General features: G+C 35.9%; 1 protein-coding gene across 1 annotated transcript in view; it reads left to right on the forward strand.

Annotated features, from left to right (window-relative positions):
* Positions 1-24,325, forward strand: part of LOC129487942 (cilia- and flagella-associated protein 47) — a 477,840-nt gene that overhangs the window by 27,976 nt on the left and 425,539 nt on the right. The window contains exons 5-10 of the mRNA XM_055289494.2: positions 1,370-1,598; positions 2,036-2,196; positions 3,822-3,949; positions 6,191-6,426; positions 20,265-20,454; positions 21,448-21,661. Coding sequence (XP_055145469.1) covers positions 1,370-1,598; positions 2,036-2,196; positions 3,822-3,949; positions 6,191-6,426; positions 20,265-20,454; positions 21,448-21,661 — 1,158 coding nt within the window. The remainder of the gene's footprint in view (positions 1-1,369; positions 1,599-2,035; positions 2,197-3,821; positions 3,950-6,190; positions 6,427-20,264; positions 20,455-21,447; positions 21,662-24,325) is intronic.

Raw genomic sequence — 24,325 nt, forward strand, 5'->3', positions numbered from 1 at the left:
TTGGAATATTTGCATTATACTTACTAGTTTAGTATCCCTGATCTAAAAATCTGAAATCTGACATGCTCCAATAAGCATTGCCTTTGAGTTTTATATCAGCATTCGAAAAGTTTGGGATTTTGGAGCATTATGGATTTCATATTAGGAATACTCAGCCTGTGTAGGGTTGAAGATCAGCAGTGTATAAGAGGTAGAAGAAACAGAAGTGTTAAGAAGAACTTTGAGAAGGAGAGTAGAGTGAGAAAGAGTAAGAGAAAAAACAGTACTATTCATGTTAACTATTCATCAAGTTTAAAAAAGTCCCAGTCTTAGAAGAGTGAGAAGGTGGGGCCTGAGTGAGTTAAAAGAAAACCTTGAAATTATGGTGTCAAGGAAGCTAAGGGAGGAGCAATTCAATGCCCAATGTTATAGGGTGTAGTGTAAGATAAGGGCTTAGGTGATTGTCGTGGAGTAGTCAGTTACCTGTGGTATCTGATGGGCCTAAATTGAAAGATTGCATTTATGCCAGAGTGGGATAAAAATGAAAGAGCAGTTCCCAAAGAGAATTGAAATTCATCTGAGAAGTGAAGTTTAATGGGGAAATATTTATTTCAGCAAAGAAGTGGGATTTTTGTTTCATTTTGGTTTTGAGATGGGGTCTCTTTCTGTCACCCTGACTGGAATGCAGTGGTGCAATCACGGCTCACTGCAGCCACGACCTCCCAGGCTCCAGCAATTCTCCTACCTCAGCCTCCAGAGTAGCTGGACCTTAAGGTGTGTGTCACCATCCCTGGCTATTTAAAGTTTTGTTGTTGTTGTTGTTGTTGTTGTAGAGATGGGGTCTCACTGTGTTGCCTAGGCTCATCTCAAACTCCTGGACTCAAGCAATCCTCCCTCCTTGGCTGCCCACAGTGCTAGGATTACAGGTGTGAGATCACACCCAGGCAGCAGTGGGTTTTACTGAGATATGTTAGATTGTAAGGAATTGAGGTGTAAGGATGGGGATAAGCTGTTGGACTTGGGAGATGAGAAGAATTAGAAAAGAATTTCAGAATTGGAGAGCTAGAGGTAACCATACAAATCATTTAAATAATTGGTAATATGAATATGCCATTGAGTTTTTTCTGGGTTCAATTCATGAGATTGTTTTACAACTTTATTATTTCCTGAAGACAGTGAATTAGACTGCACATATGCCGTTCCATTTTGTAGATTCAGATATACAGAAGAACCTGATAACCTCTGGTATGTATGTGAAAGGAACTACTCTTAGGCTACTGAATTTTAATGATAATGTGATTCTATAAAGTTTAGCGAAATGTGTGGGAGAAAAACAAAGTATATAGAATTCTAATCAAAATATGTCTGTGCATATTTTATCATCCTGTAGAGTGATTTTGCAGGGTCAACCTGAGATGCTCTTGAGTATCAAAGCTCATGTGGTTGAGCAGATTATTGAATTATTAAACATGAGTAGTGACAGAAAGCTGGAATGCATACACTTTGGTCCTGTTTTCTTCGGATCATCAAAAATTAGACATGCACGTATATATAATAATAGCCCAGAGCCCATAAATTGGGTGGCCATAATACAAGATGATACCGTGGGAGAAGAATTGGTAAGTAAATGGTGCGACAGGGGATATCAGGTATTATGATTTAAAAGAGATTGTGTTGAATCTACTAATAACCAACAAGCTTTTTAATTATTCAAAATATCTTTTAACATGGGCAGATAGATTTGATTTCATGTGTATCCAATAGCAACCTCAAAAAATTCAGAAATTAAGCTAACATTTATAGTAATATATATCTGAAGTAAACCAGACAAGTGCTTCTTATAGATCAGTGGCTAATTGAAGGTATTTCTGTTCTCATCAATTTTTTAATCCTTTTTCAAATTGTATGATGTGCCTTGGTCAAATTTATGTGACTTTAAAGATAGATATTTGCTATTTCCTAGATTCTGGAATTTCAATAATTATTTTGTAACCTCCTCAAAAAAATTTTTTGTGTTTTGCCTTAATACTCTTTTATATTTGACTTTATATTACAGGGTACAGATACTCGACAAAGAACAGATATTGCTTTAAATAATCTCACCTACATAAGAAAAATAAAGAACATGGATACTACTCTCATTATCTCCTGTCTTCCTAATGAAGGGACTTTGCAACCTTATCAAAAGACTGTAATTACATTTTGTTTCACCCCAAAGTAAGCAAAAATTAATTTCATTGTAATGTTAAGTATTAATGGAGAGTATATTAACCACACTTTAATCAGATTCACTTTAATACTGTAATAGTAAAACTTGCCAGAAGGCACAAATCAGATTTTTCTTGTCATGGTTCTAGATGTTTCTAACATGGTTAGTAATATTTCTAATAATTCTAAATGTGGTTCTAAATACTTCATGTAAAGTTAAAAATCTCCCTAGACCTTGTGGAAATGGGGTGGTGGAAGTGCAAGTTTTGAGTTGTTTTGGAGTGTGGCCCCAAACTGTTTGTGCAGTCAAGACCTTGTTGTCCCCATGAATAGTCAGGTGTATGCAGCATGTCATAGGTCCCTCCAAAGAGGATGCAATGCTTCTGGCAGGGCAAAATTATTGCCGACTGTCCTAAGTATTAAACCTATAGCACCTTCCACGGATCCAGCCAAACTTGTTTGCTGAAATTCATACAGACTTTTAGCACTTGAGCCAGAGTACATTTTTCATAATTCCATGAACTTTGTTTTGTTATTAAATTTGAAAAACATGCTGTTTTAAATATAGAATCGCAATTTCAGTGACACCTTGATAGGTTGTAATATGTGTGAACTGATTCAATTGCAAGAATATTTTCCCTTGTTTGTGAGAGGGTAATGTTTAATGTACTTCTTTTTTGTGGAACAGGGTTGCCTGTTGAAGACTGAGCTTGCTTTAATTTAAAGAGGTTAATAAATCAAGTAATTGTTCTATATGTAAATCCACAATTGCCTTATTAATGATACCTTCATACAAGTAGTTTCTTTGGTGAATCTGTAAGATTCTGTTTAATACACAATCTTTGAAATTTCAAATATTCTATTCTTTTTCATGGCAGCATGTTAACTTGAGAGTCTAGCATAGAATCATAGGTATATGTATGATTTGAAGTCTTAGTTAAATGTGTTCTGACCACACTATTTGTATTTATAGTTAATATTACGTGTCAGTCTTTTGTAAATGTAGTTGGGTTTGCACTACTAGAGAGCTGACCTCTAGGTAAGGCAGGTAAAAATAGCCAATGAGCAGACCTATGACATAAACCATCTCTGCCTTTGCTCCTATTTCCCTTCTTCCTAGCCTTCCTTTCCTTTTCTCCTCAAAATTTAACTGTCAGCAATTCTTGTTCTCCAAATTACTTGTCCACAACAAGAGCATGGCTGGCAATATGCGCTTAGTATATTGGGGAAGACAAATTTGTAACAAATGTTTTTTATTATGCCCAAGAGTAAGATGGAGTATTGTAAAGAATTAATCAGAGTCCTTAGTTAGAGAAGCATTTTGCCTGGAGAGAAAATTCTTTGCAGAGAAAGTGGCATTTGAGCTAGACCTTGATGACTTGGTATATTTAAATTACTCTTGCCTTGGCGATGTTGGCACGAACTCATTTTTCTCAGCTTTATACTCTGTAGCCTTCTTTTGGCAAATCTCTCTGGCTGTGCAATAAATTTGGATAATGGATTACAGTTGTATTTTCATTCCTTAACATTCCTTTGCTTTCATAGATTTAAAGATTGGATTGATACTTCGTCTTACAAGGTGATAAAGTTTATCACCTTTGCTTTAAAAACAACTCATTGTAATTTTTTTACAGGCTAATGGCTGATAGTAAAAAGGATATTGGACCTTCATACAGGCAGGACTATGCTCTCTTTTTGAGATTTGAGTCCGTAGGAAGTAAAGATGGATTTTTGAGAGATGATGACTATAAAACCATCAAAAGTAAGTGTGAAATTAACAAAATTATAAAATCCATGGCCATTTAAATTGTTTAAAAATTTGAACATGAATATCTTTAGAGACAATCTAATAAAATATATAATTATTGAATAGAAAAAAAAGCAAACATGTTCAAGAGATCTTAAAGAGTGTCATCTGTGGCATGTTAAGAAGTCAACTTCACAATCATTTACATAATAATTTTCCAGGTTAGAAGTTAGATTACTTTATAATTTTAAATGATGTTAGATAAACATGATGATCTAGAGTTTAAGGAATAAGAAAAAAAAAACCTGGATTTCTTTTCTATGTACGCCTAGGTTTTTTCTCAGGGATTGGTATGGGGACAAATGACCCATTCCATCTCTACTAATCCTTCAGCTCTCTTAGAATCTACAAATATGAACAGTAAAAAACAAGATCTAGAGATCTAGTTAGTAGGGTACAGGACAGTGTTATTGGATACTGATAATTGCACATGTTTTGCAGGCCACATGTCAATATGCCTTATATGTTTTATATTCTCAGGTTATATTAGGTTGGTTGTAGTGAGGAAAAAAATGGAATGGGACTTGGAGTTCAGCTTAGCAAGACATATCAAAGAGAAAACAGAGAATTAGGAAGGTTAGGAATCAAATCCAGGAAAATGAGCTATACCAAGGAGGGATTAGATCACCATCCTGGATATTTATGCAAATTGAGTATGTCAGTATAAGTGATACTGAGCAGGATTTAACTGTATTCCTTGGGCATAAATGGATTGTTCTGTTACTATTTATATTGTGTTTTGTGATATTGAGCTATGTCTGCTGATCCTAGACAGCAATGGGAATTCCACATTTGTACAAAGTTTACAGATTAATCCAGTTTTGAATAGCCAGGGATGGAGTTACTAGGTTTGCCTTAAAGGTAATTTAGAGTCTAAGATTGGCTACTAAGAGCATTGGTGAAAAAAATGCAAACTCTTTTTCTTTGGTTCTAGTTACACTGCTCTCTCTCTGCAAAATTGTTCTTCTGCTATCATCTTTCTAGTTTCCCAAAAACTTCGTGTTTATATTTTTGCCCAGCTTCTATTCCATTGTCCATTATTCTAATTACTCTTTTTCATGTGCACTTATATCTGTTGGTCTGTCTCCCACAGTGACGGAGTGAAAAGCCTCTAATTCTATGAAATTCAACTTTCAGCTTACATTGGGTCTGCACATGGGAATCTGATTGTGTTGGAGAAAAACACACAACTTTGTTGAGGGGTTTCACTTTGTATCTATAATCACTAATCCCAAGTGAGCTCTTTAAGCTGTTTGGCATTCCTATTGCATTCACCCATTCATTCACTCTTACTGAATCTGAGATGAATATCACGCACCTTTTATTCTCTCCTCAAGTCTCCACTCTTTCCTCCTTCATCTTCACTCGTAAGCTTGAACGCAGAGTGGTCTAGTAGACATTTCCATAAGAATACCTACTAGGTATCTCAAGTTAACATGTCGCAAACAGAACTCCTGATTTTTCCACAACCGGCTCCTCCTTCAGTCTCTTGTTTCAAGAAATGGCAATTCCATCATTTTGGTTGCTAAGGCAAAAAACTTAGAGTCCTCCTTTATCACTTCTTCATTTCCCTGTTCTGTGTCCAATGTATCAGCAAATCTTAAGTTTACCCTCAAAAATATATCTAAAATCTGACAATTTTTCACCATTTTTCTGCTCTTCTCCTCCAGCTATTTGTTCTTTAAAGTCGTTTGAACATGACAGACAAGTTCCTGCCTTAGCGTATTTGTGCTTGCTGTTCTCTCTACCTGGAATAAACATTTCCTAGATTTTCACATTTTTTTCCAGACTCCCTTTATACCTTGGCTCAAGTATCCCCCTATTAGAGAGGCCTTTTTGGACATCTCTACATAAAACAGAATCCCCAAGACCTTGTACTCTGTCTCAACCTGTCTTACCTTTACACATAATACTTATCTTCTATGAAATGCTATGTAAACATATAACATTATTTGTTTGATTATTGTCAATATCACCTCACTGGAATGTACAGTCCGTAAGAGCCGGAATGTTGTCTTTTATTCACTGCTGTATCCGCAAGGCGTGACACAGAGAAGACAATAATTGTGTTGAATGAAAAGATTGAACGAGCTACCCAATTTGCATTAGGTCTTTCAGATAACAGATAGACTAAGCAAATATATTCTGGATTCCCCAAATACTTTTTATGTTCAACAGCTATTATTGCTTTTACAGGTGAACGATTTCAGAAAATGGAATTAGCACTGACAGGCACAGGACTTCCTGTGTTACTACAGTTTGATCCAGGACCAGTTCTTAATTTTAAACCTTGTTTCATGGGTGAACGTTCGGAAATTCAGTGTATCATAAAAAATCAATGCGAATTACTTCCTGTGACGTACCACTTTAAAAAAACTGCAAATTTTGAAATTGATCCTGTAAAGGGTGAGATTAACAGAGGGGGTATGGTGGTAAGATAATTTTTCTTTGCTTTTACATGGCAGCTAACATTTTAAGGTGTGCTAAAATGCTATGCAGAGGATTAGAAACAACATGTGTTCTACCAGTGTTTATAAATTGTTTCTCTTCTGTGGCCTAGTTATGAAGATTTTTGTATTGGTACTCATATAGAATCCATAATGATTTGTTAAGTGCCTGTCATGTGCCAGTGAAAGCATTTGGCACCAGGGAATTTAAAGAAATGCAAAACATAGTTACTTCCTCTATAATGTTAGACATATGCACAGGTAGGTATGGCTTAAGGAGAATATAAAACATGTTAAAATTGTAACAAGGTGATATAGAAACTCAAATAACAGAATGTTTACTTCTAACCAGATAGAAAGGTCTCCATAGCAGAGTAATGTATGAGCCAGACATTGAAGCTTGAGTAGAATTTTGAAGTTTGAAACAGGTGATACTTACCAGGCCTAGAACTTGTACTGCTGGTACAAAGCAGAAAAAGAGAACGCCAAGGCATACCTGTGAGCACTAGGTCAGCTTCTGGTTGTCAGGAGCTGTGTTTCTTTTAATTGCTGCACAGGTAACTCTTTCCCATATCCTCTAAACCATGGGTTAAAAGACGATGGTCCACAGGTCAAATATGGCCTGATGCCTGTTTTGGTAATTAGTGTTTTTGGAATATAGCGACTCTTATTTGTTCACCTATTGTCTAAGGCTGTTTTCATACAGAAAGACAGAGTTGGCTGGGCGCGGTGGCTCACACCTGTAATCCCAGTACTTTGGGAGGCCGAGGCAGGTGGATCACAAGTCAAGAGATTGAGACCATCCTGGCCAACGTGGTGAAACCCCGTCTCTACTAAAAATATGAAAATTAGCCGGGCATGGTGGCACGTGCCTCTAGTCCCAGCTACTCGGGAGGCTGGGGCAGGAGAATTGCTTTAACCTGGGAGGCGGACGTTGCAGTGAGCCGAGATCACACCACTACACTCCAGCCTGGTGACAGAGCAAGACTCCGTCTCAAACAAACAAACAAACAAACAAAAAAAGACAGACTTGAGTGGTTGTGGGAAAACCTATGCCCCATGAAATCAAAAGCATTCACTGTCCGGCAATTTACAGAAAACGTTTGCTGAACCCTGCCTTAAATATAGCAAACGTGAGTGCTTTCAGTTCCTCCCCAGTTTCTTATGTTACCATATTTCTTCCACTGCAGTGATGCAGTTCATAAAGTTATTGAAGGAAGCTTTCTTCCAATTGCAATTAAGAACTATTGTATACATGTTTATATACATGCAGCTCCTATTTATATCTCTTACTGCTTCATTAGTATGACTCTGTCCCTCCAAATTTGGATAGATGTTATCAGTTTTCATAGAATAGCAACAAATGTTAGCCACTTTATACTAAATGTTTTCTTTCTAACTGCTTCCTAGATTTCCTGTAGTCCAAGTCTCTTAAGCCTACCAACTCAATTATTTTTCTCCAGTAACATATGCATCTTTCAAAACATATCTAATAGCTAACTCCCCAATATTATTTTTAGCCCTCTACATTTATGAATTTTTCCAACACTAATAATTTTCAAATTAGTAAAAATGTGAATGTAAGAAGTATAGTAGACACTGGAGAAGTGTGGCCTGCACAGACTGGTCAAATGGCCTTTGACTATTTAGAAGTGTGATAAGATTATTCTTTTTAAATAACAACTTTATTGATATGTAATTCACATACCATAAAATTCACACATTGAAGTATACAATTCAGTGACATTAATATGTTCAGAGACTGCACACATCAGCACTAATTCCACAATGTTCTCTTCATCCCAAAAAGAAACTCCATGTCCATGAACAGTCATTCCCCTTCTCCTCATTCATCAGCCTCTGGCAAGTATTAATCTATTCTCTGTGTCAGTAGGTTTTCCAGTTGGGGTCATTTTCTATAAATATTATATTTATATAAGGCATTTTGTGTATGGCTTCTTTCATTCAGCATAATATTTTCAAGGTTCGTGCACATTGTAATATGTATTAATGCTTCATTTTTATAGCCAAATTATATTTTTTGTATGGATATACCACCTTTTGTTTATCCAGTCATCAATTGAGGGACATTTGGGTTGTTTCCACCTTTTGGCTATAATGAATAATGCTGCTATAAACATTCATGTACAACTTTTTGTTTGGACAGATTTTTAATATTGTTGAAATACTCCTAAGAGTGGAATTGTTGGGGTCATATGAAAACCCTATGTTTAACTTTTTAAGAAACTGTCATACTATTTTCCAGAGTGACCGTACCATTTTATATTCCTACCAGCAATAAATGAACATTCCAATTTACCCATACCCTCCACCACACTAGTTAATGTACTTCTTTTTTTATTATAGCCATCCCAATGGGTACAAAGTAGCATGTCCTTATGGTTTTCATTTAAATATCCCCAGTAACTAATGATGATGAATATCTTTTCATGTACCTATTGTCCATTTGTATATTTTCTTTGGAGAAATATTTATGCATATCTATGATAGGCAGAATAATGGCCCCCTAAAATATCTCTATCCTAATCTCTAGAAATTATGAGCATGTGATGTTTTATGGCAAAGCAGAATTCAGGTTTAACTTGAAATTAAGACTGTTAATCAACCCACCTTAAAATAGGAAAATTAGCCTGGAGTATCCAGGTGAACCCTAATATGCTCTCAGGTTCCTTAAAAGTGGAATTGGAGGACAGAAAATATGTCAGTGTCAAAGTAATGGAAGAATTTACTGTCCACTGATTTCTGGCTCTGAAGGTGGAAGGGGGTGGGGTGCATAAGTTGAGGAATGGGATAGCTTCTAGAATCTGGAAAAGGCAAGAAAGCAGATTCGCTGCTAGAGTTTCCAGAAATAAACAGTCCTGCTGACACCTTGATTTTCATCCTGTGTTAGACTTCTGACAAGTGTAAGGTAAGAAATTTGAGTTATTTTAGTCAACAAGTTTTTTGGTAATTTTTTATTGCCAAAATAGAAAACTAATAGAATATATTTTACTATTTTTTAAATTGGGCTGTCTTTTTGTTATGGAATTGCAAGAGTTCTTTATATATTCTCAATACAAGTCCTTTGACAGATACAGAAATCACAAATATTGTATTCCATCCTGTGGATTGTCTTCCCACTTTCTTGATAGTTACCTTTGAAGGATAAAAGTTATACTTTTCATTAAGTTCAATTTATCTATTTTTTTCTTTTGTCTCTTATGCATTTAGTATCATATCTAAGTAGTCATATACTGTCTGAGGTCATTAAGTTTTGTTCCCATGTTTTTCTGTAGGAATTTTAGCTCAAACTTTTATTTATTGTTTTTAATTTTTTAATTTTTAATTTTTTATTTTTTTAAATATTATTATTATAATACTTTAAGTTTTAGGGTACCGGTGCACAATGTGCAGGTTTGTTACATATGTATACATATGCCATGTTGGTGTGCTGCAACCATTAACTCGTCATTTAACATTAGGTATATCTCCTAATGCTATCCCTCCCCCCTCCCCCCATTCCACAACAGTCCCCAGAGTGTGATGTTCCCCTTCCTGTGTCCATGTGTTCTCATTGTTCAGTTCCCACCTATGAGTGAGAACATGCAGTGTTTGGTTTTTTGTCCTTGCGATAGTGTGCTGAGAATGATGGTTTCCAGTTTCATCCATGTCCCTACAAAGGACATAAACTCTTCATTTTTTATGGCTGCATAGTATTCCATGGTGTATATGTGCCACATTTTCTTTTTTTTTCTTTTGAGACGGAGTCTCGCTCTGTCACCCAGGCTGGAGTGCAGTGGTGCAATCTCGGCTCACTGCAAGCTCCGCCTCCCGGGTTCACGCCATTCTCCTGCCTCAGCCTCTCCAAGTACCTGGGACTACAGGCGCCCGCCACCACGCCCGGCTAATTTTTTTGTATTTTTAGTAGAGACGGGGTTTCACCGTGGTCTTGATCTCCTGACCTTGTGATCTGCCTGCCTCGGCCTCCCAAAGTGCTGGGATTACAAGCGTGAGCCACCGTGCCCGGCCACATTTTCTTGATCCAGTCTATCGTTGTTGGACATTTAGGTTGGTTCCAAGTCTTTGCTATTGTGAATAGTGCCACAATAAACATATGTGTGCATGTGTCTTTACAGCAGCATGATTTATAATCCTTTGGGTATATACCCAGTAATGGGATGGCTGGGTCAGATGGTATTTCTAGTTCTAGATCCCTGAGGAATCGCCACACTGACTTCCACAATGGTTGAACTAGTTTACAGTCCCACCAACAGTGTAAAAGTCTTCCTATTTCTCCACATCCTCTCCAGCACCTGTTTCCTTACTTTTTAATGATGGCCATTCTAACTGGTGTGAGATGGTATCTCATTGTGGTTTTGATTTGCATTTCTCTGATGGCCAGTGATGAGCATTTTTTCATGTGTTTTTTGGCTGCCTAAATGTCTTCTTTTGAGAAGTGTCTGTTCATGTCCTTCGCCCACTTTTTGATGGGGTTGTTTGTTTTTTTCTTGTAAATTTGTTTGAGTTCATTGTAGATTCTGGATATTAGCCCTTTGTCAGAACAGTAGGTTGTGAAAATTTTCTCCCATTTTGTAGGTTGCCTGTTCACTCTGATGGTAGTTTCTTTTGCTGTGCAGAACTCTTTAGTTTAATGACATCCCATTTGTCAATTTTGGCTTTTGTTGCCCTTGCTTTTGGTGTTTTAGATGTGAAGTCCTTGCCCACGCCTATGTCCTGAATGGTATTGCCTAGGTTTTCTTCTAGGGTTTTTATGGTTTTAGGTCTAACATGTAAGTCTTTATTCCATCTTGAATTGATTTTTATATAATGTGTAAGGAAGGGATCCAGTTTCAGCTTTCTACATATGGCTAGCCAGTTTTCCAAGCATCATTTATTAAATAGGGAATCCTTTTCCCATTACTTGGTTTTGTCAGGTTTGTCAAAGATCAGATGGTTGTAGATATGCAGCATTATTTCTGAGGACTCTGTTCTGTTCCATTGATCTATATCTCTGTTTTGGTACCAGTACCATGCTGTTTTGGTTAGGGTAGCCTTGTAGTATAGTTTGAAGTCAGGTAGCGTGATACCTCCGGCTTTGTTCTTTTGGCTTAGGATCAACAGAATATACATTTTTTTCAGCACCACACCATGCCTATTCCAAAATTGACCACATAGTTGGAAGTAAAGCTCTCTTCAGCAAATGTAAAAGAACAGAAATTATAACAAACTGTCTCTCAGACCACAGTGCAATCAAACTAGAACTCAGGATTAAGAAACTCACTCAAAACCACTCAACTACATGGAAACTGAACAACCTGCTCCTGAATGACTACTGGGTACATAATGAAATGAAGGCAGAAGTAAAGATGTTCTTTGAAACCAACGAGAACAAAGACACAACATACCAGAATCTCTGGGACACGTTCAAAGCAGTGTGTAGAGGGAAATTTATAGCACTAAATGCCCACAAGAGAAAGCAGGAAAGATCCAAAATTGACACCCTAACATCACAATTAAAAGAACTAGAAAAGCAAGAGCAAACACATTCAAAAGCTAGCAGAAGGCTAGAAATAACTAAAATCAGAGCAGAACTGAAGGAAATAGAGACACAAAAAACCCTTCAGAAAATTAATGAATCCAGGAGCTGGTTATTTGAAAAGAACAACAAAATTGATAGAGTGCTAGCAAGACTAATAAAGAAGAAAAGAGAGAAGAATCAATTAGACGCAATAAAAAATGATAAAGGGGATATCACCACCGATCCCACAGAAATACAAACTACCATCAGAGAATACTACAAACACCTCTACACAAATAAACTAGAAAATATAGAAGAAATGGATAAATTCCTCGACACATACACCCTCCCAAGACTAAACCAGGAAGAAGTTGAATCTCTGAATAGACCAATAACAGGCTCTGAAATTGTGGCAATAATCAATAGCTTACCAACCAAAAAAAGTCCAGGACCAGATGGATTCACAGCCAAATTCTATCAGAGGTACAAGGAGGAGCTGGTACCATTCCTTCTGAAACTATTCCAATCGATAGAAAAAGAGGGAATCCTCCCTAACTCATTTTGTGAGGCCAGCATCATCCTGATACCAAGGCCGGATAGAGACACAACCAAAAAAGAGAATTTTCGACCAATATCCTTGATGAACAGTGATGCAAAAATCCTCAATAAAATACTGTCAAACCGAATCCAGCAGCACATCCAAAAGCTTATCCACCATGATCAAGTGGGCTTCATCCCTGGGATGCAAGGCTGGTTCAACATACGCAAATCAATAAATGTAATCCAGCATATAAACAGAACCAAAGACCAAAACCACATGATTATCTCAATAGATGCAGAAAAGGCCTTTGACAAAATTCAACAACGCTTCATGCTAAAAACTCTCAATAAATTAGGTATTGATGGGACGTATCTCAAAATAATAAGAGCTATCTATGGCAAACGCACAGCCAATATCATACTGAATGGGCAAAAACTGGAAGCATTCCCTTTGAAAACTGGCACAAGACAGGGATACCCTCTCTCACCACTCCTATTCAACATAGTGTTGGAAGTTCTGGCCAGGGCAATCAGGCAGGAGAAGGAAATAAAGGGTATTCAATTAGGAAAAGAGGAAGTCAAATTGTCCCTGTTTGCAGATGACATGATAGTATATCTAGAAAACCCCATTGTCTCAGCCGAAAATCTCCTTAAGCTGATAAGCAACTTCAGCAAAGTCTCAGGATACAAAATCAATGTACAGAAATCACAAGCATTCTTATACACCAATAACAGACAAACAGAGAGCCAAATTATGAGTGAACTCCCATTCACAATTGTTTCAAAGAGAATAAAATACCTGGGAATCCAACTTACAAGGGATGCAAAGGACCTCTTCAAGGAGAACTACAAACCACTGCTCAATGAAATAAAAGAGGATACAAACAAATAGAAGAACATTCCATGCTCATGGGTAGGAAGAATCAATATCATGAAAATGGCCATACTGCCCAAGGTAATTTATAGATTCAATGCCATCCCCATCAAGCTACCAATGACTTTCTTCACAGAATTGGAAAAAACTACTTTAAAGTTCATATGGAACCAAAAAAGAGCCCGCATCACCAAGTCAATCCTAAGCCAAAAGCTCAAACTTTTAAATCTGTTTGTCGGCCGGGCATGGTGGCTCAGGCCTGTAATCCCAGCACTTTGGGAGGCCGAGGCAGCCAGATCACGAGGTCAGGAGTTCGAGAGCAGCCTGACCAATGTGGTGAAACCCCATCTCTACTAAAAATACAAATATTAGCTGGGCGTGGTGGCGTGGGCCCGTAATCCCAGCTACTCGGGAGGCTAAGGCAGGAGAATCACTTGAACCGGGGAGGTGGAGGTTGCAGTGAGCCAAGATCGCACCCAGGCTGCACTCCAGCCTGGGTGACAGAGCGAGACTCCATCTCAAAAAAAAAAAAAAAAAATCTATTTGTTACTTTTTGTAAATGGCATGATTTATAGGTTGAAATGTATTCTTTTTCATAGAGATGTCAAGTTATCACAGAATGTTGTCACATATATAAAAAACAATTGAACGTGACTATAAGGATTTCTAGACTAAAAATTCTATTTTGCATATCTGTATTTATCCTATGTCAATACTACAATGTATTAATTACTGTAGCTTTTTTTTTTTTTTTTTTCCCGAGACAAGGTACTTCACCATGTTGGCCAGGCTGGCCTCAAGCTGCTGACCTCAAGTGATCCGCCCGCCTCAGCCTCCCAAAGTGCTGGGATTACAGGTGTGAGCCACTGTGCCAGGCCTGTAATTACTGCAGGTTTATGGTGCTTTTTGAATGTGGGAAATATGAGCCTCCTAAATTTTTTCTTTTTAAAGAACATTTTTGCCTAATGTGAGATGCTTGCAAATACATATGAACTTTAACATTAGCTTGTTAATTTCTGCAAAAAAAAAGACAGCTGGAATTTTGAAAAGAATTATGTTGAATTTGTAAATCTATTTAGGGAATATTGCCATTTTAACAATATTACATCCTGTGATCCAGAAGATTGTATGTCTTTACACTTATTTATGTCTTCTTTAATGCCTTTTAATAATGTTTATAGTATTCAATGTACAAGTCTTGCAATTATTTTAAAAATTTATTTCTAAATATTTTATCCTTATTTGATGCTATGTAAATGAAATAGAATTCTTAGTTTTATTTCTGGATTATTCATTGCTAGTATATATAAGTGCATTTGTTTTCTGCGTATTGACCGTGTATTCTGCAAATTTGCTGAACTCATTTATTAGTTCTGGTAGTTTTTTGTTGGATTCTTTGGGATACAAGATCATGTCACCTGTGAATGGAGGTCATCTTACATCTTTCTTTCTAATCTGGATTCATTTTATTAATTTATTTTCTTACCTACTTGTCCTAGCTAGAACCTCTAGTACAATATTAAAGAGCAAAGGCCTAAGGGGTATCTTGTCTTGCTCCTGATCTAAGGGGAAATCATTTAGTTTCTTACCAAGTTTGATGTTAGCTGTAAGTTTTTCGTTGACTGCCTTTATAAACTTGAGGGAGTTCCCTTCTATTCCTAGTTTGTTGCCTGTTTCTATTATGGAAGTGTGTTTTGTCAACGACTATTTCTGTGTCTATTAAAATGATAATGTGGTTTTGTCCTTTATTCTATTAAGATTGTGCATTACATTGACATATGGATGTTAAACTTGAAATCATACTTGTACATAGTATATAATCTTTTCTACATTTTGCTGGTTTCAGTTTGATAGTATTTTGTTGAGGATTTTTGCATATATATTCATATGGGACATAGGAATGTAGATTTTTAAAAAATGTTTTTGAATTTGGCATCAGAACAAAACCAGTGCCACAGAATGAATTAAGAAGTACACTCTTCTTTTAAATTTTTTGTAAATGCTTGTGAAGGACTGGCACTAATTCTTTAAACGGTTGGTAGAATTTACCACCAAAGCCATTTTGTCCTGGGATTTTCTTTGTCAGAAATTTTTTGGCTATTAATTCAATCCCTTTATTTGTTGTGGGGCTATTCATATTATCCATTTTTTCTTGGGTCAGTTCCAGTAGTTTACGTCTTTCTCTTCATAAGAATTTGCCCATGCCATTTAGGTTATCTGATTTGTTGGTATTCAGTTGTTGATCAAATAATCTTATACCTCTTTTTACTGGTGTAAAGCTGGTAGTGATGTCCTCTCTTTTATTCCTGATTTTAGCAAAGTTAGTCATCTCTTTTTTTGCTTATTAAGTCTAGTTAAAATTTTTTCAGTGTCGTTAATCATTTCGAAGATATAGTTTCAGGACTGTTGATTTTTTCCTAACATTTTCTATTATCTTTATTATTTATTACTGCTTTTGTGTTTATTATTCCCTTTCTTCTACTCACTTTGAATTTACTTTGTTCTTTTTTTTAATTTCCTAAGGTGGATGGTTAGAATATTGATTAAAGTCCTTTTTAAAAAATACATTTGTTTATAACCATAAATTTCTGTCTTGTCACTGCTTTTTCTGCATTTCATATGTTTTGGTATGTTGTGTTTTAGTTTTTCTTCATCTCAAAATAATGTTGAATTCCCCTTGTCGTTTTATTCTTTTATCTATTGGTTATTTAGACATGTATTGCTTAATTTCCAAAATGTGTGAATTTTTCACATTTTCTTCTCTTATTGATTTTAATTTCATTGCATTTTGGTTGGAAAACATACTGCACAGATTTCAATCCTTTTAAATTATTGAGGCTTATTTCATAGACTAACATAGTCTATATTTAAAATGTTTCATTCAAAGTGCGAATGTGTACTTTGGAAAAATGTGCATTCTACTGTAGTTGGGTAAAATGTTCTACAGGTATATTTTGGGTCTAATTGGTTTATGATGTTTTTCAGTTCTCTGTTCTTTGTTGATCATATGCTTAGTTTTTCTAATCATTATTGGAAGTGGGATATCAAAGTCTCCCACTATTATAGTTGAATTGCCTATTTCTTCACTTTTGTCAGTTTTTTGATGTTATTAGGTGCATATATGATTATAATATACATTCCTGATGCCTTGACCCTTTTATCATTATAAAATGCTCTTTTTTCAATGTAGAACTTTTTCTATCAATATCTATTTTGTCTTACATTAGTATAGGCACCCTGCTCTCTTTTGGATATTGTTTGCATATGACATATCATTTTGCCATCCTTTCACTGTCAACCTATTTGTATCTTTGTATACAATGTGTACCTCTTGTGGGAAATATACAGATTATGTGTTTTTGCCTACTCCACCAATCTCTGCTTTTTGACTGCACAATTTAATCCATTTATGTGTATCCATTTATCTATTGATGAACACTTAGGTTGATTGCATATTTTGGCTATAGAATGATGCTGCAGTTAACATGAGAGTGAAGATATCTCTTCAATATGGTGATTTCATTCACCTTGGATAAATAAAATGTGGTGTGTGTGTGTATGTGTATGAATACTATACAGTCTTAAAAAAATAAGGAAATCTTGTCATTTGTGAAACATGGATGAACTTGGAGGATGTTATGCTAAGTGAAATAAGACATACTCAGAAAGACAAATACTGCGTGGCTACACTTATATGTGGAATTAAAGTTGAACTCATGGAAGCAGATAGTAGAATTGTGGTTGCCAGGGGCAGTGAATGGCAAATAAGGAGATGTCAATCACAGAATACAAAATTGCAGTTAGACAGAATGAATAAGTTCTGGGAGTCTATTGTACAGAATGGCGACTATGGTTAATAAGAGGGTATAAATATTTTCACCACAAAACAGTAAGGATATATTATTTAGCTTTATTTAATTGTTTCAAAATTACATCAAAATTACATATTAAATACTATATGTTTACTATATATTTGTATACAAACAATTTTTAATTAATAATTGTACCTTAATAGAGCTGGGGGAAAGAAATATAAAGAAAATCCGTTTACTTTTTTCAAAAATTTTAATTTTTATTTCAAATTCTGGGGTATGTGTGCAGGATGTGCAGGTTTATTACATAGGTAAATGTGTGCCAATCCATTCATATGTAATGTTAACTACTAGTAACATAGGCTTTGCATTTGCTATTTTTCTATTTGTTTTCTGTAATTACATATCCTCCTAGTTGTCTATTATTTCATTACTGCTTTATTTTGTACTAAATAGATATTTTATAATATACCATTTTAATTTCGTCATTATTTATTTTACAAAACTTTAAAAACATTTAATTTTCTTAGTGGCTGCCCTTTGGGTTACATTTAACATCTTTAACATAAAAAAGTCTCATTCACGTTAATGTCAACTTAATTTGTATAGTATACAAAAACTTTGCTCCAATAAAATTATGGTTCTTGTCTCCTCTTTGTGCTATTCTTGTCATACAAATAATATGTGCTTATTCTTTAAAAGCTCATCCATACTCTAATACTTATTTCTGTATGCATTGCTTTTTAAATCAGATAGGAGCAGGGCAGAATTGCAAACAAAAGTGCGTTTATACTTTTATATTTATCTATGTAGGTAGTTACATTTGCCTGTGCTCTTAATTTCCTTGTCTGAATTTGAGTTACTATCAAGTGTCCTTTTACTTCATTGTGAAGAATTTCCTTTATATTTTTGTGATGCAAATCTACTAATGATACATTCTCTTCATTTATATTTATCTGGAAATGTCTTAATTTATACTTCAGTTTTGAATGATAGTTTTGCTAGTTATAGAATTTTGCATGTACAGTCTTTTTCCTTCAATATTGGAACACACCTCTCCACTGCCTTTCTGCCTTCAGTGTTTCCAATGAGAAGTTAGCTGTTCATTTCTAAAGAATCCTTCTCATATGATGATTACCTTTCTTCTTGCAGTTTTTCAGGATTCTCTGTCATTGGTTTTTGATAGTTTGACTTTGTTGTGTTCAGGTGTGGATCCATTTGATTTACCCTGCTTGGGTTTTGTTGAGTTTCTTTGATATGTAGATTGTCTTTAATCAAGTTTTTAAACTTTTCATCTATTATTTCTTCAAATATTTTTTCTGACCTTTTCTTTCTCTCTTCTCCTTTTTAGACTCCCATCATACATATGTGACTATGCTTGGTGGTGTCCCCAAAGTCTCTGAGACTCTGTTCTCTATTCTTCATCCTTATGTATCTCTCTTCAATGTGAATAATTTCAAATGTCTTGTCTTCAATTTCATTGGTTAGTTTTTCTGCAGTTCAAATCCGCTATTGAGTCCTTTATGTAAATTTAAAATTTTAGTTACATTACTCTTCAATTCCAGAACATTTATTTGTTCTTTTTTCTAATTTCCACACTTTATTGAAATTGTGTATCTTGTGAGACATTGTTCACATACTTCCTTTAATTCTTTTGACCTGTTTCCCTTCAGTTCTTTGAAAATATTTGCAATAGTTAACTTATGTTTGTCTAATAAGTTCACCATTTGGATTTCCATAGGGACATTATGAACTACAGCTTTCCTAGGTATTGGCCATACTTTCCTGATTATTTGGGTGTCTCATATTTTTTTCATGTTGAAAACTGGGCATTTGACATAATATAATTTGGCAACTATGGAAATCAGCATCGCAGTATTTATTGTTGCTTTTTTGTTGTTGTTTTGTTTATTTAGTGATTCTCTAGACTAATTCTGTGAAAGCTGTTTCTTTATTGTGTGCAGCCAATAAAGTCTCTACTCAGTTAGTTTAGTGTTCAGATAATGATTAGATAGAGGTTCCCTTAAATTCCTTGAATCAGTAAGTCTCACAGCCTATATCAAGAACCTCTGTATAAGTAAGTATGCAGGGGCATGTCTGCAATATTCTGTCAAGTAGTTTACAACTCTTTCTAGTCTTTAATTCTTCCTTGTAAAGAGCCTCAAATTCAGCCATACATGAGACATGAGAACTTTCTTAAATCTTTTCTGGGAACATACACAGTCCTGCAGATGTGTGTCACAATCTAGGTTCCCAGGAATATTTCAGAGCTTTTCAAATAGCATCTGAATATCTTGTTCCCAAGTGATTTTTAAATTTTTCTATTTGTGCATTTATTTATGAATAGCCTTCTTTTAGCCTTAAATGGTAATGCTACCTCAAGTTACTGAGAAGTTAAAAAATTGCTGCATATATGCATACACAGAGTAATATATACCTATATATTTGACAGAACCATGGAGAGAGAATTGTGCACACAGAGTGAACTCTGAATCATGTGAGACAAAACAAATATGTACATCTCTCTGGTAGTGAGGTGTTTGGAGTGTTCCAAACTCATTCTTTTCCCTCTTTTGGCTACTAGGCTAATGGTTTTCACACACAGTTGCAAGGCTGTTGTTTTTCAAGGAGACCACAAAGCTGAATTTTAAAGAATGGGATTACATCAAGTAAAAATGGCACAGTCTTCTATTCCTTCAGAGATTCAACCTTTTTTCTTTAAGTAAATACTCCTTGGATTTTTGTGAGCCTTTAGGTAATCTTCAAATATCTGAAAGGACTGCATTTTGACAATTTTTATTGCCAGTGTTCTCTTTCCTTTTCTGGAGAAGTAGGTTTTTGCAAGTCCTTAATCCACCATTCTGAATTTGCTTTGGTACTATGTTTAATTTTTCTTAAATAATTTTCCAGTAATGAATATTTTAAAAGCTTGTCAATGCTGTATATTTCTGAAGTACTTTCATATTACCATTATGAACTAGCTTTCCTTGAAATTTTATTAACTTTTTTTTTTAGATTTACTTTTAACTTTTTTTCTACCAATTTATTATTGGTTCTTTTCATCTTTTTTTTTTTTTAGGATGTGATGTGTTCATTTGTTCCACATCAACTTGGAGTCTTCAAAGTGAAGCAGATGATAGAGATTATTGGTTTAGTGGCAGAAGAAGATTTGCAATCTTTATCGGTAAAATCTTTCCATCACGTATATTTAGTTTTCAACAGCACCTGCAAAGCTTCTACCAAGAAAGTTGTGATGAAATCTGATCCCGGTATGCTAACTGTGTAATGCCCACCTGGCTTTGTTGTTATTGTTGTTAATTTAAGATTATTTTAATATACTAATTGCTTAATTACACACGCACATATATGTGTAAGAAGTGCTGTTAGCATTTCCCAGTGACCGAGCTGCAACTATCAGGTCTAAAGACATATATATATATATATATATACACACACATATATATATATATACACACATATATATATGGCACATTTTATATATATATATAATATATATATGGCACATTATAAATACAAAATGTGCCATATATATATATGTATATATATATAAAATACTGTGGTCTGACCCAGGAGTTCTCATCTTTTAAGATGCGTCAAAATCACCTAAAAGGCCTGTTAAAACACATATCATTGGCTTACATCCCAGCAGTGATTATTAAGCTTGTCCGTGTTACGGCCCAAAGACTCACATTTTTACAATGTTCCCAGTAGATGCTGACACTGCCATTACTGCCATTCTGAGGATTGTGCTTTGAGTAGCACTGGTTTATTGATGTATACAGTTTATTTAATATTTTCATGGTTTTTATGTTTCATTCTTCTTAGTTTTGTTGTTGAGGGAGTTTATAATATAAACTGTTTTTGACTATTCCATGGATTTACTTGTTGCTACTGTTTTATCTAATTCCTCATTATCTTTTATATGTTGAACCATATGAAGTTGCTGATTTTCAATTGTTTTGGACCAACAAAAAATTTAGTTTCATATGGGTCAACCTAAATCCTTCAAGTTATCATATTTTATATTTTATATATGCATTTTTATTATTGATATTTTATTATTTTGCTAAATTGTGTTGTGTAGGTCTTTTTTATTAATGATTTGTATTTTCCAAATGTGTTTAGGAGTTGAGCATTTAAGTTAGAATCAATTATCTAGTATATTAATTAATTCATGGTTATTGTTTTTAAAGTTGAAATTAAAAATACCATCTATAAACTTATATTCAATTCTATAAAAGGTATATTGCCTCCGATCCGTAATCCCACGGGGAAGTTTGTGGTCAAAGACTTGGCAAAACGCAAGAATTATGCACCTGTAGCAATGCTTCAATCAGCCATGACACGCACTCACAATCATTGCTCATGTGAAGAGCCAGTGAAGGATGTGCTATTAGCCTTTCCCAATGACCAAGCTGCAACTATCAGGTCTAAAGACCATCATAAACATTTCAGGTAACATGAAATATTAAAACCTTGAAATTTGGAAAAGCATAATGGACAACGTGACATGCAGAAGTTTCATCAGATCCTGGTGTATAACACTAGTGATTGTGATAATAATAATAATAAAACTGCAATTATCTTTTCATTTTTTTTACATGGAGCGAGTTGGTTGTTGAATGCCACTGTGTTTGTTTTAGGTTAGAACCTCTTTTCACCTCAATATGTACTTGCCTGGAAGTGAATGGTATATAAAATGTTCTTAAAATATGCTATTGACAAGTATAGAATAATAATACAAATAATCATCTTTGGAAATGTAACAGGTCCTCAGAGTAGTAATGTTTATTAAGTATGGTTGAAAGCTTGAGTTTATTTAAGCTAAAAAATAAAATAAAATTGTGTAAAACAATCATGGTTATCATCATCATCATCATCATCCTCATCATCGTCATCTTTGACCCCTTCAAAGGCACATTTTTAATAATCTTCCACAGAGTGAACTTTAACCTCCCCAATTAGGATGATAAAAAGTGTTCAACCTCAGTTTATATTTATCCAAATCTCAGATAAATTACTGACTTTCCATTGGTTAGTGAGAAGTGAACCAGGCATCCTAACATGTTTATCTGGGCCCTGTGCCCAGGAATAGATTTTACACATTTGAGACTGAAATAAGTTTTTTTTTTTTTTTTTTTCTGCCTGCTTGTATGCTACTAGTAAAGTATCTAAACTTTATAATGGCTCTGGTCTTTCTGCACTTGTCTTTTTAGCTTTGGTTAGTCATTAAGCTCACTTAATTCTGCAGACATTTTCTTGCAATACCATTTGATTTTTAGGATATAATTGTTTTATTATCTACAATAGGAAATGTCCAGGTTTTTCTATAGTCTATCTTATTATTTTACAAATTCCATCCAAATTAGCCTTTTTAAAAATTATTACTTGACTAGTGCCATAAAACACAGAAACATAAAAACCACTCAGACTCCATTTTAAATAATTGCCATATTATAGAAAAGAAAATTCTGGGCGGGGGTGGAGCCAAGATGGCCGAATAGGAACAGCTCCGGTCTCCAGCTCCCAGCCCCAGCCCCAGCGACACAGAAGACGGGTGATTTCTGCATTTCTGCTTGAGGTACCGGTTTCATCTCACTAGGGAGTGCTTAACAGTGGGTTCAGGACAGTCGGTGAAGCGCACTGTGCGCGAGCCGAAGCAGGGCGAGGCATTGCCTCACTCGGGAAGCGCAAGGGGTCAGGGAGTTCCCTTTCCTAGTCAAAGAAAGGGAAAACAGACGGCACCTGGAATATCGGGTCAGTCCCGTCCTAATACTGCGCTTTTCGAACGGGCCTGGAAAACGGCACACTAGGAGATTGTGTCCCGCACCTGGCTCGGAGGGTCCTATGCCCACAGAGTCTTGCTGATTGCTAGCACAGCAGTCTGAGATCACGCTGCAAGGCGGCAACGAGGCTGGGGGAGGGGCGCCCGCCATTGCCCAGGCTTGCTTAGGTAAACAAAGCAGCCAGGAAGCTCGAACTGGGTGGAACCCACCACAGCTCAAGGAGGCCCGCCTGCCTCTGTAGGCTCCACCTCTGGGGGCAGGGCACAGACAACCAAAAACTCAGCGAGAACCTCCACAGCCTTAAATGTCCCTGTCTGACTGACAGCTTTGAAGAGAGTAGTGGTTCTCCCAGCACGCAGCTGGAGATCTGAGAACGGACAGACTGCCTCCTAAAGTGGGTCCCTCACCCCTGAGCCACCTAACTGGGAGGCAACCCCCCAGTGGGACAGACTGACACCTCATTCAACCGGGTACTCCTCTGAGACAAAACTTTCAGAGGAACTATCAGACAGCTGAATGTGTGGTCTCACGAAAATCCACTGTTCTGCAGCCACCGGTGCTGACACCCAGCCAAACAGGGTCTGGAGTGGACCTCTAGTAAACTCCAACAGACCTGCAGCTGAGGGTCTTGTCTGGTAGAAGGAAAATTAACAAACAGAAAGGACATCCACACCAACAACCCATCTGTACATCACCATCATCGAAGACAAAAAGTAGACAAAACCACAAAGATGGGGAAAAAACAGACCAAAAAAACTGGAAACTCTAAAAAACAGAGCACCTCTCCTCCTCCAAAGGAACGCAGTTCCTCACCAGCAACGGAACAAAGCTGGATGGAGGATGACTTTGATGAGTTGAGAGAAGAAGGCTTCAGACGATCAAACTACTCTGAGCTACGAGAGGAAATTCAAAACAATAGCAAAGAAGTTAAAAACTTTGAAAAAAAATTAGAAGAATGGATAACTAGAATAACCAATGGAGAGAAGGGCTTAAAGGAGATGATGGAGCTGAAAGCCAAGTTTCGAGAACTACGCGAAGAATGCAGAAGCCTCAGTAGCAGATGCGATCAACTGGAAGAAAGGGTATCGCTGATAGAAGATGAAATGAATGAAATGAAGAGAGAAGGGAAGTTTAGAGAAAAAAGAATAAAAAGAAATGAACAAAGCCTCCAAAAAATTTGGGACAATGTGAAAAGACCAAACCTACGTCTGATTGGTGTACCTGAAAATGATGGGGAGAATGGAACCAAGTTGGAAAACACTCTGCAAGATATTATCCAGGAGAACTTCCCCAATCTAGCAAGGCAGGCCAGCATTCAGATTCAGGAAATACA

The sequence above is a fragment of the Symphalangus syndactylus genome, chromosome 8, assembly GCF_028878055.3.
Source record: "Symphalangus syndactylus isolate Jambi chromosome 8, NHGRI_mSymSyn1-v2.1_pri, whole genome shotgun sequence".
Taxonomy (NCBI): Eukaryota; Metazoa; Chordata; class Mammalia; order Primates; family Hylobatidae; genus Symphalangus; species Symphalangus syndactylus.